The following is a 16,496-nucleotide window of genomic DNA, read 5'->3' on the forward strand; positions in this document are numbered from 1 at the left end:
TTTAATAAATAATTATTATTATTTTAACCATATTTCACTTTAGTTTTTTTTTTTTTTAACTTAACAGTTAAAAAATTCAGAAAAGCAGAAGTTGCTTTTTTCCCCCTAAAGTCCAGTGGACACTTGCAATCCTATCTTTACTTTCCTTGGAAGAAGCTTCACTTATGAGATTTTCTTAACAGAGAAGATATATTTTCTTTCTTTCTTTCTTTCTTTCTTTCTTTCTTTCTTTCTTTCTTTCTTTCTTTCTTTCTTTCTTTCTTTCCTTCCTTCCTTCCTTCCTTCCTTCCTTCCTTCCTTCCTTTCCTTTCCTTTCCTTTCCTTTCCTTTCCTTTCCTTTCCTTTCCTTTCCTTTCCTTTCCTTTCCTTTCCTTTCATTTCCTTTCCTTTCCTTTCCTTTCCTTTCCTTTCCTTTCCTTTCCTTTCCTTTCCTTTCTTTTCTTTTCTTTTCTTTTCTTTTCTTTTCTTAAATTTCTCCCCCACCCATCTCCCCACAATGGGGGACTCTGGGCGACTCACACAAAACATGAAAACCATAAATACATATAAATACATAAAATATCAACATTATTAATATTTTAACTTTGCACTGAGTTCATTAAAACAGCCACATTTTTTTTCAGAACTTGTGCAGAAGTGGAATGAATAGCAGAAAGCTGTTGTGCTGGTGGTTGCATGAGATCTAAATAATTTCTTCAAAATGATTTGTGAAATTTGCACAGCCCTAATACAAATTAATGTAGTTCAGACACAAATTATATGCCTGTTGAAGTTGAGCAAAGCTAATTGTAGCAGCTGCCTCTGCATCTCATAATAAAGCTGTTTCTATGCGTGCATATTAAAACAAAACTAGAAAAAAATTAAAAAATGCATTCAGCACAGCTAGAAAATTACTTAAATAAAACTAACAGAAATCTAGCCTAAACAAGGAGAGGGAGAACCTATGTTTTTTTTGAAAAACATCCATCTTTTTCTGGTGCTGAAATGGCAGTAGTGAAGAAGTGGCAGGGGATTCTAGAGTCTTGTTGTCGTAAGAAACAGGAAAATTTTGAAAATTTTTCTTATACACACACACATACAACATTCAGAATAGCACTCTCACTTTGAACTGTGCCTAGAAACCAGCGTAGAAGCCAAGCCAATCTAGCTGTTTCAGAATTGTCATAAAATGGTTTGTGCTGCCCATTTCAAACAACAAAGCGTTCTAATGTGTTTAGTATACAGCATTTTTATTTGTTTTTTTAAAAAAAGACTTATTATTTTATCTTACATATCAACATTTATTTATTCTGCCAGTGCATAATATAATAAAGTTAATAAGCAGCATTTTATGTTACTATATTACTACATTTCTAACAGCTGGTTATCATAAGACATTCATAATATTTTGTTTTACAGGTTTCATATAAGAAAGATCTCCAGGATACTCACAAATATACTGAAGTTTCCAATAGACCAGATGTAATGATGGCAAGAAAGCTAACAAAGATAATAAGCAATGTATGACATTTCTTTTCTTACCATTTTTTTAAAAAAGAAGTAGTTATCACATTTCCATTTTGGTACAGATTAACTATAGTAATTGAATTCAGTAACTGAAACTCTAGACTTACATTCAGATTGATGATGATGATCTCAATTCCCTAAAGTGGACTAATATCAGTAATGTATTCTATTTTAGACACTCTAAATATTCGTTCCAGCATATCTCTCTTTCATGCTAAATATCATATTTAAAATGGCAAACTTTCAATATTTTTATGATAAGTTCTGTAACAGTTAATATGTCTGATAATAAACACATTTATTAACACAGAACATCTAATCTGTAAGTCCCTTTAATACTTTTGCTTCATGTGGCCAATTTTTTTTGAAATGTATTTGTGTTAACAAAAAGCATGTAGCTCCTAATTGTCCTATTGCTTCATTCATTGACTCACCCTGTCTTAGGTTTTGAGGATATGTGATTGTATAAATCTAAAACTGATTAACATAGCACCGAAAAGGTGTAAAAACATGGCTATGCCAGATGGCCTGGGGGCCTGATGGGGGCTCGCATTGCTGAAACTGGCTGGCTCCCCCATCATCTTGAATTATATACTGGCATTTATAGAATTGTTACTTGTGATTTTAATTGGGGGATATTTATATTTTTATTTTTTTATTGTCTTGGTTTTTAATTCTAAGCCGCCCAGAGTCACCCTCTGGGGGAGATGGGTGGCATATAAATTCAATAATAAATAAATAAATAATAAATAAATAAAATAGCGGTGGACAGTCACTAATCTTGCAAGATCTTGTTTGTGTTTTTAATATTGTGCTAAAATTCATGATGCAATTTCTTATAAATATTTTTCTTCTACAAAAGATACTTCTTTTTTTTTTCTACCTTATTCCTAAATTTGAGAATTTCTTTCTAATTTCTCCTGGTGGTGTTTCTGAGCTTACTTTATTCTTGAAAGTGCCACTGGTGTTGCTGTTTTCTGTTATGTATCTTTCCTTCACCATAAATTCTCCTTGGCTGTCTGCTGTTCCCATTCTGAAAAAACTCCATGGAAGAACTTCTCTTGCATCGTCTTGCTGGCTTGTATTTGAAGTTACTTTCTCCAAGTCAACAGTGTAGTGGAGAGGGAATTGTACGGTTAAAGGAAATTCACATCCAGCACTGGGTCTTTTCATAACTAAACAGAAGAATGCTCTTTGCATGAGGTTTCACTGATGTTTCTTTGCCTTTGAAAAAAATTTCAAAAGCAAATTCTTTTTTTTTGTCAGATTGAATGAGAATTGATAAGAAAATGTTCAATAAAGATTTTTTTTTAGCAAGGCACTAGTTTTTTAAAAAATATAAACTAAATGTGAAATGTGAAACATTTGGTATGTTCCACATAATATGTGACCTGTTGGGTTGTGTTTATCATGCTGAATTTTGTTATTGCAAATATTTTTTAAAAATTATATTAAAAAGGGATAATTTCAGGTGACAGGTATATGGTCAGCAGCCTACATTTGAGGAGAGACTGTTGTTGCTATTGTTGAACAGAAAAACTCTTGTCAATCATATATAGTTCACACAGAGTTCTGTGAACAGAGTAAATTCTGTTTTGTCTTTTTCCCAGCCAAGTTAAATGATGGCTAGTATTAATATATTTACATTTTTGTTTTGAAGGCTGAATATACAAAAGGAAAACAAGAAATGAGCAAGGAGCCAACTGTACTTGGAAGACCAGACTTTAATCATGCTCAGAAAGTATCCAAGTTGTTAAGCCAAGTAAGGTTTTGATGGCTTTTATGTTCAATTGAAATATTTTGTTTCCAAGTATAAAATCAAATGTTTTCTGTTTCAAGTTGCAAAATTTTGTAAATGCATGGAAACATAAGGTTGTAATAACCTTTTTTTTCATTGTGTTGTTCTGAAAAAATGCATTTAATTGACATTTATTAAATGTTGAGGAAACAATAGCTGCAGCTCACAAATAGATGATAAATCTGACTTCATTACTATATTTTGGTATGTTCCACATAATATGTGACCTGTTGGGTTGTGTTTATCATGCTGAATTTTGTTATTGCAAATATTTTTTAAAAATTATATTAAAAAGGGATAATTTCAGTAGAGATGAAAGCACATAACTTAATGTGGCCATTAAGATAAAAACAAGAATGACATTATATCATGACATAAGAAACCAAATAATACTAAAACTCACATTGATATAAAAGATTCTTCAAATCAGAAAACTGACATAAGATAATATTTCATGATGAAATGCAAGACAGTTTTCCAGAAAGGCAAACTAAATACATTAAGTCCAAAACATCTCATAGGTACCAGGTTGCTTGTAATTGACTTAACTCTCTAAATCTCTAGATTTTTTTTTTCCAGAGAATGAGAAACCAGTGTGATGGGAGGTGAAAAGAATATAATTAAAACTGGTTTTTGTGGGACAGATATTTGGTGGTGTAACTGTTTACTGTCTCTGACTGAATATTGATCAGCAAAAATCTAGACCCAAATTTAGTAAAGTAGCAAAACTGATGATATCCTATAGTAGAATATGTTTAGGACAGTTAGCAAGAAGTTAGCTCAGCCCTCATCTTGCAAATTGGCAATTAAACAGATAATGACGGTCTTTTTAGCTTGTGTCCTCCAAATATATTAACTTCAAACCCATAATTCTGGGCAGCGTGGCTTGTGGTTCAGAAATATGGGAATGGAAGTCGTAACATATCTAGAAGCCATCAGGTTATGGAAGACAGTGTTAGGGAAATTTGATTGAACTAGGAACAATTAATTTTTAAAAAAAGAAAATAGTTAATTAGGGAAATGTGAAGATCTTTTTATGATCATCTGTAAATTAAATAATTAAAATATAATTTACTATCACACACAATAGTCGAATGCAGTTAAGTTATATTTTCCATTTCTTTTTACAGCCTGAGTAATAAGATATTACTCAGAAAATCCCATTATCACATCACCACTTTGCTCTTTGTTAATAATCCTTTAAAATATACTAATTTCCATCTTACACTAAATCAGTGTGGAATTAATTGTTCTCTGGGATAATTATTACAGCTTTGAGTATATGTTACTAATACTGCAGTGAACTGTAAAAAATAGGATTTTAGAATCGCTGAGCTGAGAGATATATACTCAGAGATTTCTTGCAGGCTTGTTCTATACATTTTTTGGGACAGTATAGTTAGCCATATCTCATTCAGAGTATTATCATCTGTATTTCTAAGAGTAACTTGTTTGGATTGCTTATAGAAAGTAAATGGTCTGCCCTTCATAACTGATGCTTCTGGATAAAGTCAATTTCAGAACACTGCATATTTATCCTACATTTTATTGGGCATTCTTAAGATTTGGATTTGTTCCCATCTTCTTAGTTACCTCATTTATTACAGGCATGTATGTTGCCATATAATGATGGGGGAATTTACTTTCCTAACTTTCATGGGGCTTACATTTTGACCTCTGTTTCTCTATGGAATCAAAATAAGGAGAAGCCACAGTGAACTCATTATGTGACCCTTTGATTTCTTGGCAGGAGCTTGGTACCTTTTTAAGAAGGATTAGCAGCATCTTTGCAAGATGTTAGGACAGAAATATAATTTTGACCCTTATTCACATAACAAACTTACATTTGGTGATAGTTCTGGTTTGAAAACTGCAGATAATTGTTTTGAATTCATGGGCTAATAGGGGTATTTATACATTTAATCAGCTTATTGCCAATCAAGTTTTTAAACCATCTGAATTGCTGCAGCAATACCAGTGTATTCAGTTTAAACATAATTTGGTTTCATAGTTTGGCGCAGATACCTTAGCAGCATCTAAACCTCCCAAATTATTATCAGCACTGAAATGTATTTCTGATTCAACAACAGTTTCTTTCATGGACACCTTGGAGAACCCATAAAAGTGGTTTATTGTCAGTGTCATTATACTGAAAGTGAAAAACAGTGGAGGTGACATTTGTTTTAGGAAGAATAAAATGGCTTAAATATGTGAATCCGATTTGAATTATATACTAGAAATTTGGAATTTATCGTTATATGGAGAACTACATATTTACCATGAATGGGACATATTAAAAATATTATTCTTTTATGGTGTCGCCCCAGATGTACATGTTCACTTTCTTTGTAGCAACAAGTTTTTTAGTGATATCATGGAAAGATTGATGAATATTATTCTGTGCAGTCAAGGTTTAATGCTGTGCTTGTAACTATTTTCTACTTCCCCCCCCCCTTTTGGTATCTTTTTCTCTTTCTGTACACTAAAGTAATCCAAATAAAATAATAGAAAAGATCTGAGTTCTGCAGAAATGTATTGATTATAGTGATATATTTGCTTCTTAGGTTAAATACAAAGAGCAGCTTGTTAAGGAAATGAAGAATTATTGCTTCAATCCTCTGGAAAGTGCTTTTTTCAAGCATGCTCAACTTGCATCTGTCCTGGCAAGTGATGTAAGTGGAATTGTTTGGGACGTTTTTAGTATAGGTCATTTCTTGTAGTGAATATTGTATGGGAGTTCCCCGGTATGCCTTTAAATTCCCTAAAATAATTTCCTTAAGTTTTAATGGGAAAAGCCTAGTCAATATTGAAAGTTTTAACTTGCTCCTAGATGGAATGTTTTCTGATTACATTTTGTCGCTCTGCAGTAAATGAGTGCCATCTTATGGCCACTATAAATATGAAAGAAGTACAGTTTGATTTTTTTGCAAGGAAATTGGAAGTGTCTTATTTCTATTCTGTCGTTCAGTCTTTTCACCAGAGATATTTGTTTCCTTCTTAAAGGTAAAATACAAAAAAGAAAGCCTGGACAGTCTTCATGAACCAACATCTGCTTTTCCAAACCTATTACAGTTAGAGCACGCGCTGAGTGCCAGCAAGATCCACAGTAATGTAAGTTGGCTTTTTTTGGAGTTGTTTTCGGTAAATGGCCAGGACGGCTAAATTTCCCAAAAAGTTGTTATTTCAACCTGTTATTTCCCCACAAGACATATCTTTGTTCTCCCTACTGGCTTTCTATTTCTATAGCTTGACCTCAGAATCATCTGTTAGGAAGACCTTTTCTTTTGGTGTCCTCAGAGCAGTTCTTGGTCCTTTCTAATAGTTGGTCAGTGTCAGAATATTGTAAACCAGCCTTCGCAATGAGGACATTCTCCAGAAGTGTCGGCCTTAGCTGCAATAATGTCCAGTTAGCATGCATTTCTAAGAATTCTGGGAGTTGAAATCCATGTTTTGGGAGAGTACCCAGTTTGGGGAAGGCTATTGTAAACACTGATTGAGAAGCTGCCTTTGATGAACTTCTAGGGGCATTTCCACACCACTACAATTTCCATTCAGTTTCTCCCAAAGTAGTTTAAAGCAAACTTGCAGTTATCTTCAGAGATGCTGATCTTGAAATGCTGACAAAATACAGAAAATATGAGTCAACCAATGTTCCCACCAACAGGAGAGTGTCCTGCCTTCAGATACCACTAGTACTAGCAAGAGTCCCTCATCCTATCAAGACAAAAGAAATAAATTACCAGTGTCTATCCTGTCTAGTTTTTCCTTACATACTACATACATTTGTGTGGTGATTTGTAATAAATAAATACTGATCTCACCAGTGGAGAAGCTTCCTTGCTACAAGGCTATAATTTCTCTTGCATTTCAAAGGAGCTTGCAAACGGTGCAGCAGATCAGCAATTTTGTAATCAAGTGCTTTTGTTAACAGTGGTTGCATGTAACTGAGGTGGCTGGAGTGAGAAAGAGGCAGAGATGCATGCCATACAATGCTTATAGGTGCTAGAAATAGGATACTGAAGCTATATTGTAATGCAAGGGGAGACTAAATGATTGTTTTGAATCCAGGAGGCAGGATGAGGCAAAGTTTCCATAAGGTGGAAAACAGACTATGCAAAAGCTCTGCAGAGCCACAATAATTCAAATTCAAATAATTCAGTTTCAAATAAACCAGTGCAAAGTTAATAATAAATTCACTCAGTTCCCCAATCCAGCCAACTATGTGAGATGAAACAGAAGCTAACCTCTTAATCCAAAGATTTTAGTCTAATCAGTTGAAAAATTAACAGTGATGTGGGTATTTATGTGTGCACATGTATGGGACTGTACACACTTGTTAATTGTGTAATTAAAATGATAAGGCCTGGCCATATCATTTTAATTAACCATAATTATTGGATGATGAAGATAATTTTAGCAGCAGTGTCATCTGTTGGACTGTTTGAAGTGATTTGAAGACTTTGATGACCAGATCCAGAAAAACAGGAATGGGCAATTCTTAAGCTATGATCAGTCCATGAAATGTCTTTTCTTTTGGTTCCATAGTTCCCCAAGATTGTGTTACTCAAAAGCAGTGATAAGTTGCTAAATTTACAATTGCCTGCCAATTTTCAATGGGAGGAAAAAAGAAAAAAAAAAAGCTAGCTAGATAAATTTAACTCAGAAAAGTTGGTAGGCTATATCCAGTCCCCCAAGAGAGGGGAAAAATACAAAAATGTTAATCTTGTCCCCTTCAGTGCTGTAATCACATCCTTGCCTAATCAGGGTGCCCCTCAGCCATCAAAGTAGAACCTATGAATTACCTTGTGAGGCCCTAAAACACACTTCGTTATAGCACCTATGATGTGATTCTTGGATTTAATAGAGATCAGTCATTGGAGATATTTAGGGCGATATAATAGATACTTTAAGGTTAATTCTTACAGAACTTCCTCAAAGACCTCCCCCCCCAAAAAAGATTCCATAAGAGTTGGTTCTCAGATTTATAAGCATTTCAGCAATCATTGTATAAACAACCAACAGCTGCAGACTCCTTCTTTATCAGAAAACAAACCTCTCTCCTTTCTGGGGCACCATAACCTGGTGAGATATACACTCATAAAGTCCCTACCCTAATGTACATATAGATATATTGACTCTAAATTGAAAATTGTTCACTTGTTGGAATTCTTGTATCACAATTACTTTCATCTTAATAAATCTTGCTAAAGAGAACTCTGTGAGATTTATGTTTGGGAAATATCACTTTCAGTTAAGGCACCTACCAAAGGTTTGACAGGCCCAAAGGTTTTAGCCATATGCCCAGTGAATCATATCATATATGTCTCTTATAGTCTGTTATGCATATGCTTTGAAGTTTAAACATATATTTGTTTTTGTTTTTTTCAGTATGAATATAAGAAACTATTTGAGAAAACAAAGGGGCTGTATCATTTTGAAGCAGATACTGCTGAACAGCTGCATCACAAAGAAAATGCAGTCCTTCAAAGCCAGGTACGCCCACAGTATTCTGTAAATTTGGAAGTGCATACTTAGTATAACACTTATATTGGTAAGTTGTGGAATACCATCTTTACATAAAATGGAAGGTGGAAAATATTGAATATACAGAAAAGAGAAGTAATATACATGTCAATGACTCACTTTTCTGTAGAAAAAAGAAATCCCTTCTCATGTGGAGCTTTTTATTATTATCTGAATATGGATGAAGTAAGGTGCTATTGATTTTTAAATTGATTTTTGATGCCTAATGTTTTTATTAGATTAAGTATAAAGAGAAATATGAAAAATCGAAAGGCAAGTCTATGCTAGAATTTATGGACACACCAACATACCAAGTTTCAAAGGAAGCTCAAAAGTTTCAAAGTGAGGTTAGTGAAATGTTTTTTGAAATTATTATTATTATGTAGTAACCAATGTGTTGTGCTGTAGCAGCATCTGAATAAGAGGGTTGTGTGTCTCTGTGATCTACTGTGAAACAGAGTAACTGATAACAGTCCATTGTTTGAACCTAGTCTTTGGTTTAGGTTCACTCAGTAGAAGGTTGGACTAGTTTTTGTTGAGCGGCAAATCAGTTTGATGAAGTATAAACTACTTTTTCAAATCTTCACATTTTTGCAGTGCTGTGAGATACGTTTCAGGAAAGACAAGTTCAAAGCATACTTAGACATATGGAATGAGTTAAGCAATTCTTTGGATCTCATTGTGCTTCCCATTTGATGTTACAGTAATTATTTTAGAGTCACACTTTGATATTCCACAAATATTTAGATTATACTTTGTAAAGTATGTTTGACATAATTCTATAAAAATGTTCTAACTCTAAATTAGGAATGCATACATTTGATAACCAACAATAATTTTGTTTTGGACCCAGAAAATGTATAGAAAAGAATTTGAAGAAAAAGTCAAAGGAAAAGCAGTACTGGATTTAGACAAGACTCTAGAATTCTTGCATGTGAAACATGTAACAGATCTATTAAAAGAGGTAACATTTGCAAACAGAAGATGAATAGTCATTTTTACTATGTCATAATATTGTTTAAGTTCTATCAAGTTCATCCTCCTTTTCCTTTCAGTTTTTTCTTTTTCTGTAGTGTCACAGAGCAGACAATTGAAAACTGATGTTTCTGAAATATGTATAAAAAACTGATAGTTGCAGTTTGTTCACATATTAAATCTCAGTTCAAGTATTTCATCACATCACAGTTTGTGTATGGTATAAATTAGAGCCAAACCATAGTTTGAATTTGCAAATGAACAGTATGGAAACAACTGTTTACAGCAACTTGTCAAACTTTATTCTTCATCCAGGTTTAAATGCATTAATTTATTCCAATTTCCATTGTGTTAGCAGCTTTTATAGGTTTATAATTGTTTAGCCAATTTATATATATCTCCTTATCACAGTAAAGCTCCATTAACTGTGATTTTATGTGATGTCTGAATGGAGTTTCTGCCTAGAAACTGAAGGTGCCCAAAGATAAAACTGAGATGGTGCCGCTTGGTTTGACAATTAGGGAGAAAAGTATAAGTTGTCTATTTCCTCTTCTGGATAAAGTGTGACAAGACTGAAATAATTAAGGCTTGCCTTTTCTGCCAGGTTTAGTATAATATCCATCTACATGCTCATTTCAATCATAAGAGCTCATTGTGCTACGTAACTGATTTATGGATAAGTGCCTTTTGTGTTGCGTTTAGTGATCCTTTGTGAATAATGATAGCATTAACAGAATTTGAGTGACAGGGTCATTTACTTGTCTCTAATCCTGAAAGCCATCCAGAATAGAAGCTCTTACAATTTTATGAAATAACCGTGTAACGGTAGCACTAGTGCATAAGTAGAAGTGTGCTTTCTTTTTTCAGGAGCAAGATAAAGATTACTTTACAGTATTTGTACCCTATCTTTTGATTTCCCAATTCTGTTTTAACTATGGAAAGTGTGTACTCCCTAATTCTATTTTATAGAAACTTTCAGGATTTATTTATTTATTTGTTTATTTATTAAATTTGTATGCCGCCTATCTCCCCAGAGGGTGACTTGAATATTTCAATTATACCTTGAAATATTTAGTAAGAAAGATTTTTTTTTTTCTTTTTAAGATCTTGCTCACTATTTAAAACGGATTTTCTTTTAAAACTTCAGAAGGAGTATAGAAAAGATTTGGAAGAAGGGATGAAAGGAAAAGGACTGGCAGTGCTTGAAGATACTCCAGATTTGATTAGAGTGAAAAATGCAGCTCAGATACTAAATGAGGTAAGTGCTGTTAGTAAAGGCTAGTAAATGTCATGGAAAGTTGGCCCGCAGAAAGCATCGAAATGAAATATATTCTTAGTTTTGTAGTCAGTGGAAAATGTGTGTTATTTGAATGTGCATGTATCTTTTTTTTTTTTTTTTAACAGAAAGAGTACAGAAAAGATCTGGAACTTGAAATAAAGGGAAAAGGAGTGAAACGTATTTCAGAAACTCCTGACATTCAAAGAGCAAAGAGAGCATCTGAAATTGTTAGTGAGGTCAGTAAAGGAAGACGTCTCTTTTTAAATTATTATAGAAATGAAGAGTGTACATCTACTTTTATCACATTCCAACAGTGTCCTTGAGACCAATGTAGGGCACTACAAAGCACCGTATCCCAGTGAGGTAACTTCAGGTAAGTTAGGACTGACCCAAGGCTTTGTGCAAAGTTCTGCTCTTCTGAGCACTGTAGAAAGATACATATTGCATTCCTACTTTGTTTCTCCATAAAGGATCAGGATGGAGAGAATGCAAACAGAAGAGGTGAGTTGAATGACTGATAGATCCAGAAATCCTATTCTGATTCTCTAAAACTAGAAAGGTTTATCTTAGAAAGTTTGATTGTGCCTGCATATTTAATTCTGTTATTTTAAAGAAAGTTTTTCCTTTAATTAAATATGTGTACCATTTCCATTATTGACCATAAGGTGCATGAAACTGAATTTGGATTCTGGCCCCGGATTCAAAAGTGGGCCATTATCTGAAAATGACAACTCAGGCTGGAACCTAATGTTTGGGTTGATCCATAGTCCTAGAAGACATCTACTGCTCCATTATTTGATTTAAGAAATTGAATGGTGTTGGACATTCCTCATATATTTTATTTTATTTTATTTTATTTTATTTTATTTTATTTTATTTTATTTATCTCTCTCTTCTTCCTAAGAGATAAATTATAATTTTAACCATACGCTTTTGAATAGAAATGCATGTTTAGGCTACATTCCCATGCTATGTTATAAACCAAAATTGTGTATCTTACTAGAGGTTAATATTATCATAACCCAAAGTTTATGTCCATGTGAGTGTGTGTGAGAGAGAGGAAGAGAGAGAGAACTGACCACACCTATTTAATATGATTTTAAATAGGCAACTCTCAAACATTTTTATTGTAGATTTATATTCATTTTACAATTTTGAAACAGCCTATTTTATAGAATAACCCCTAAATTCTGCCTGTGATGTCATAGGTTTGACAATCCAGATGTGTCCACACTTAAAAACTTCTTCCCCACCTCCCACCCCAAGCTGATGCCTGATTTTACAGTATATATTCTTATATTCACAGAAAGAATATAGAAAAGATCTGGAGACCAAAATTAAAGGAAAAGGAATGCAAGTTGGCACTGATACACCTGAAATACAGCGAGCAAAGAGAGCATCTGAAATTGCAAGCCAGGTTTGCTTAAAATGTTTTCAAAGCATAATTCTATACATTATAGCTTAATGTATGATATTATTATACTGTATTACTATTACTATATTGATCGGGGAGCCCTTCAGACAGTCAATCATGCCCTGGCCATTTCATGGCTTGACTACTGCAATGTGCTTTATATGCTACCCTTGAAGACCACCTGGAAGCTTCAGCTGGTCCAGAATCCAGTGGTGCAGAAAGTAATGGGCACGTCTTGGTATGCCCTTGTAACACCTCTGCTTCATGAGCTGCACTGGTTGCCAGTTTGCTTCTGAGTGCAATTCAAGGTGCTGGTCACCACCTATAAAGCCCTATGTGGCATAGGGCCTGGTTACTTGAGGGATTTCCCATAGTATCCATCCAGCCAGTTTGATCTAGCAGGGTTGGCATGCTCTGGGTTCCACCGATTAAACAATGCCATTGTCTGGACTCTGGAAGTGCACCTTCCCCGTGGCAGCACCTGCCCTCTGGAGTGAGGTTCCCTTGAAATTCAAATGGCTCCCACCCTCCTGGTAATTTGAAGAGCCCTAAAAACCTGGCCCTTCACCCAGTTCTTTAGCAAGGATGACCTACGCCCCTTTCTTCTTTTTTGTTCTCTTCCGGATTTGTTTTCATTGCCATTGTTTTTCTGTCTTGTGCAGGTTTTTTGTATTGATTTTTGTTCTTAAACATTTTTAACAATTGTAAACTACCCAGCGACTCTGGGAGTCGGGCGGCATATAAATTTAAGAAATTGTTGTTATTGTTGTTATTATTAGGATACATACTTAAATTTGCAAGAATGGAATATTGCTGTCCAGGTAGAATCAGAAGCTTTTAATCTAAGAAAAGTGTTCACTATCTAATTTAGGCCTTTTGGAGATGTTCAATACTGTTGATTGTATGGTGCTGATAATGGAACTTAGCAGGAACCATCCTTCCTTCCTTCCTTCCTTCCTTCCTTCCTTCCTTCCTTCCTTCCTTCCTTCCTTCCTTCCTTCCTTCCTTCCTTCCTTCCTTCCTTCCTTCCCTCCCTCCCTCCCTCCCTCCCTCCCTCCCTCCCTCTGGAGTGCTGATCTAACTTCATCTTCTAGTACTAGAGGTTCTTGTAAGTAAGGAATATCTTTTAAGGTAACTTGGATGTTCATCTCTACGGTACAGTATTTCAGTATACTCCTTCCATCTTTGTCTGATCTCTGAATTGGTTACTATCTGTCCAATGGCATCCTTTAGCATACCAATTTGAGGTTGGAATCTCCTTCTGAGTTCAGAGATCTTTTGAAAGACTTTCTTTTTCCATGTTTTTCCATGTTTGTTTCCATCTTAGATATCTTTACATATATTGTTGTCTTCTTCTTGTCTCTTCTAACAACTCTCTGTAGCTATTTGTTAAATTTCTTTCTTTTTGTCCTCCTTGGCTTTGGCTTCTTTTCTCTTCTTGGTAATTTCCATAGTTTGTTCTGACATCCAGTTTGCTTTCTTTTGTTTCTTCATTTTTGGCAGTCTCTTTTTACATTCATCCTTAACAACTTCTTTAAGTTCATTCCACACTTCCTCTGGTTCTTTATCAATGAGGACTTCAAAGGGACTCCTGATGTTCTTGAAAATGATGGATATATCCTCAAGATCATATTATGGAAACTGGTTGTCTTTCTTCTTTAGCTTAACTTGGAACTTCAGAATTTTTTAAATCAAATGTATATTTTCCAAAATGATCCAACTTCATTTAATAGTACAGAATAAGGGTGGCCAGGCTGTAGCCCATAAGTCAGTTGCAGCCTTTTTTGCAGCCCCCAGATTGCCCCCAAATAATGCTACATTATCAAATTACAGATTACATATTATTTACATTTTTTAAAAACAACTGTAAAATTTATTGAGCTCTTCCAGAGTTCCTAAAGTGAAAAATGTCTGAATGTTTTACCCCATCTCTTTCAGTGACATCATTTGTTCACCACAATGCCCTTTGCAGGTTTTGGAGACACTTTCCCAAAAGCTTAAGAATAATTTAATAACTTGATTGCCTTTCCCTGAACTAGGAATACTTGCAGTATCTTCTAGGTGGAATAGCTGTCATCCATGGTAAACCTTGATACCAGCAAGTTATTTGTATTCTCGCTAATGGGACATTTTTGTAGATGATGATGCTAATTTGTTCTGGTTGCACCTAGTTTTTGCAGGGTCCAGTTATATGAATTTAATCATTAATCTGTAATTTGCTTTAGGATGGCAAAACAAGTCCAAGATGGAATAGGATACTGTAGAGCTTTTATGATTACTATTTTTAGAAAAATGATTAAAGGATCTGAAAAATATGTCTTCCATAGAGTCTGTTTTCTGAATCTGTAAAACATTTTGTCCTTCTAGAGTGTTACTTAATAAAAGCACTCAGATTAAAAAAAGTTCTGTATAATAGCTGAAGCTGCTATAGATCTGATTATTTCCTGTTCTGTCCTTTATAGAAAGAATACAAGAAACATCTGGAGACAGAAATTAAAGGAAAGGGGATGCAAGTGGGCATGGATACTCCTGATATACAACGAGCAAAGAAAGCTTATGAACTCGCAAGCCAGGTTAGTCCAGAAATCAGCACTTCAGTGGCATTTACAGTAAAATATAATGGTCCTTTAAAAATGTGTTCTGACAAAGTTCTTTTGAGAATAGAAAGCATACAAGAAATAATAAAACCAAATCCTACAGAACCACAGACAGGCATTAGAAATCTAGCTTGTGTTACAAGCAAAGCTTTGAAAGCCACACACATGTATGGATATGAATGACTAAAGGTAGCATATATTTAAGAATTCTTTAATGGGCTGTATCTTGCAGAAGGAATACATGAAGGACTTGGAGACTGAAATCAAAGGGAAAGGAATGCTAGTAGGCCCAGATATTCCAGACATACAGCGAGCAAAGAAGGCATCTGAAATAACTAGCCAGGTGAGTAGAGATTGAGCAGTAATCAAGCATTATTTGTAGATCAGGGATATTCTCCTGGGTATAGGGGTGTCTACTTCATTCTGCTGATCAGTCTGGAATTAACTATTTAGACTTTAATACTTAGCCTACTATGGCCCAGTTTATTTAACCTGACAGTGTGAATAAATTTTTAAATGGTAATAAGATTGATTTAAATAAATTCAAGCCTATTTCAACTGCCAACTAGCATTGGTATATGAAGTGTGTGTAATAAATGGTGGGATTTTTTTTTTCAGAAGAAGTACAAAGATGAAGCAGTGAAGATGCTGTGTACTTATTCTGCTGTGCCTGATACTCCTGAAATTGAGAGGATTAAAAATGCACAGAGAAATATCAGTGCTGTAAGTAGCAGTTATTATAATAGACATATTTTGCCAATATGTGTCCAACATCAGGCTCGGGCGACAAGCTGGTCGGTTAATTCTTGTCACAACCTATGGATCAACATTCGGTTGCTCTGAAGAAAAAAAAAAGGCGGACCCTGCACATGCAGGAAAAACACTAGGAAGAAAAAGGGTTTTTTGCCAATATGCAGCATTAAATTAACTTTCTTGTATTTCAGGAAATGGTAGAAATATGCACATTCTTTCCAAACCCATTGCGGAAACTCTCCAGCATAGAATACATCTTTCAAATTAATATTTTGACCTGCCAAACTAGTTTTATATTGTTTCCAATAAAAAAACTTGGATGTGTCAATATAGTGACTAAAATGTATTTAATTACTTACCTTTGCCTTAAACGGTTTCATCTAGTTAACTGCAAAATAACTGAGATTCAGTAAGCATGATTTGCAATCAAGATGTAAATGCAATTTTTTTTGTTGAATTTTTTTGTTGATTGAATTATATATTTTATCACTATATATAAAAATATATATTATCTATTATCTCTCTCTCTCTCTCTCTCTCCTATTTATGTGCACCCTGAAGGCATCAATCATCAGGGAGATTATAGAATGATGGATATATAAAATATGTAACAAAAAGCAACATCAGCAATAGCACACTGTGCCATTTTGC

General features: G+C 34.3%; 1 protein-coding gene across 4 annotated transcripts in view; it reads left to right on the top strand.

Moving 5' to 3' along the window:
• Positions 1–16,496, top strand: part of LOC103055115 (nebulette) — a 59,777-nt gene that overhangs the window by 20,930 nt on the left and 22,351 nt on the right. For 3 of the 4 annotated variants that reach the window (XM_007423545.3, XM_088150399.1, XM_088150400.1), the window contains 13 exons: positions 1,399–1,500; positions 3,167–3,268; positions 5,869–5,976; positions 6,308–6,415; positions 8,693–8,797; positions 9,067–9,174; positions 9,681–9,791; positions 10,950–11,060; positions 11,207–11,317; positions 12,388–12,498; positions 14,958–15,068; positions 15,325–15,435; positions 15,711–15,815. In XM_007423545.3, the coding sequence (XP_007423607.1) occupies positions 1,399–1,500; positions 3,167–3,268; positions 5,869–5,976; positions 6,308–6,415; positions 8,693–8,797; positions 9,067–9,174; positions 9,681–9,791; positions 10,950–11,060; positions 11,207–11,317; positions 12,388–12,498; positions 14,958–15,068; positions 15,325–15,435; positions 15,711–15,815 (1,404 nt within the window). The remainder of the gene's footprint in view (positions 1–1,398; positions 1,501–3,166; positions 3,269–5,868; positions 5,977–6,307; positions 6,416–8,692; positions 8,798–9,066; positions 9,175–9,680; positions 9,792–10,949; positions 11,061–11,206; positions 11,318–12,387; positions 12,499–14,957; positions 15,069–15,324; positions 15,436–15,710; positions 15,816–16,496) is intronic. The other variant, XM_007423546.3, reaches the window with a different exon arrangement.

This window comes from Python bivittatus, unplaced genomic scaffold (genome assembly GCF_059951505.1).
Source record: "Python bivittatus isolate LINGU-HERP-01145 unplaced genomic scaffold, Pbiv_v1 ctg000610_np1212, whole genome shotgun sequence".
NCBI classification, from domain to species: domain Eukaryota; kingdom Metazoa; phylum Chordata; class Lepidosauria; order Squamata; family Pythonidae; genus Python; species Python bivittatus.